The 1,389-nt window shown below is 57.2% G+C and overlaps 1 protein-coding gene across 1 annotated transcript in view; it reads left to right on the top strand.

Annotated features, from left to right (window-relative positions):
- Positions 1-1,389, top strand: part of SF3A1 (splicing factor 3a, subunit 1, 120kDa) — a gene marked incomplete at both ends in the record, with an annotated part of 7,829 nt that overhangs the window by 5,676 nt on the left and 764 nt on the right. The window contains 2 exons of the mRNA XM_010137403.1: positions 509-630; positions 755-997. Coding sequence (XP_010135705.1) covers positions 509-630; positions 755-997 — 365 coding nt within the window. The remainder of the gene's footprint in view (positions 1-508; positions 631-754; positions 998-1,389) is intronic.

Raw genomic sequence — 1,389 nt, 5'->3', positions numbered from 1 at the left:
CCACACGGCTGGGAAACCCCTCCAGGGATGGGGACTCCACCACTGCCCTGGGCAGCCGGGGACACGCCTGCACAACCCCAGCGGGACAGAGATTGTTCCTCAGGGACAACCTCAACCTCCCCTGGCACAGCTGGAGGCCGGTTCCTCTTGTCCTGTCACTTGTTCCTGGGCAGAAGAGACCGACCCCCCCTAACTCCTGCCTGTGGAGTCCTGTGGGCTCTTAGCTCACCCTCTCGCTCCAGCCCCTATGGACCACCTGAAGCGTAGCTTTCTCTGTGGTGCCCTCAGAGTGCTGAGCGTGTGGATACATTTGTCATCAGCACATTGAAGCCTTTCTGGAAATGTAAAGGCCGAGAGTGGTGGCTGCTCTGACCGGCCGTCGTCACAGTCTCTTTCTAAACGCAGCAGCACTTGGCCATCAGGTGCCAGACAGTTTAAAGAACATTAAAAGAGCCTTGGTTGTGTTCAACTGTATCACTTGAGACAGGAGTTTCTCTCTTCCCTGCAGGTTTGGATATCGAAAGCAGCTTGAAGCAGCTGGCAGAGCGCCGTACCGATATCTTCGGCGTAGAGGAGACTGCCATCGGTAAGAAGATCGGTGAAGAAGAAATCCAGAAACCAGAGGAAAAGGTAGAGTGGAGCTGCGGGGTTTTAACGCCCTCCTGAGCTTTGTGCTTGCTGTAAAGCTGCTCTCTCATTTTATTTGCAGCCCCCGCTGCCACCCAAGTGACTCGGCTTTGTTTCGTCCTCTCAGGTGACCTGGGATGGCCACTCGGGCAGCATGGCCCGCACACAGCAGGCCGCTCAGGCCAATATTACTCTGCAAGAGCAAATCGAAGCCATCCATAAGGCCAAGGGGCTGGTGCCAGAGGATGACAGCAAGGAGAAGATCGGCCCCAGCAAACCCAACGAAATACCCCAGCCGCCACCTCCTTCGTCGGCGTCCAACCCCCCGGCCAGTGCTCAGCCCATCCCGTCGGTGCCTCGGCCACCCACGGTCAGTGCTGGGGCTTCCAGGAGCAAACGCCTGTGGCCGTAGTGAGCAAGAGGGGAGCCCTGGTGGAGGCCAGGGGTTGTAGCAGCAGGGCGCTGGCTCAGGAGGCAGCTCTGGAGCAAAGGTCGTGTTTCCAAAGGACTCTTGAATCATTAGAGGAACCTGATTGAACTTACTGTTAAAAATAAGACTTAGGCAGCGCTTTTCATCCTTAGAGGGAGCAAAAAGACTTGGTCAGCTGGGCAGGGAGATCTCCAGGAGGGAGCGGGGCTGGCACAGGAAGGGCTGGGGACCTTTTTTAGGTGTACAAGGGTGTGTGATGCAGATCACAAGCAGCCGCAGGTAAGAAACGTGCGGAGGCGACTCGCCGACCCGGGGAGTCTGACACCGCTTCG

The sequence above is a fragment of the Buceros rhinoceros genome, unplaced genomic scaffold, assembly GCF_000710305.1.
Source record: "Buceros rhinoceros silvestris isolate BGI_N320 unplaced genomic scaffold, ASM71030v1 scaffold42085, whole genome shotgun sequence".
Taxonomy (NCBI): Eukaryota; Metazoa; Chordata; class Aves; order Bucerotiformes; family Bucerotidae; genus Buceros; species Buceros rhinoceros.
Note: the sequence above shows the minus strand (reverse complement) of the source record. Positions and strands in the feature narration are given on the sequence as shown.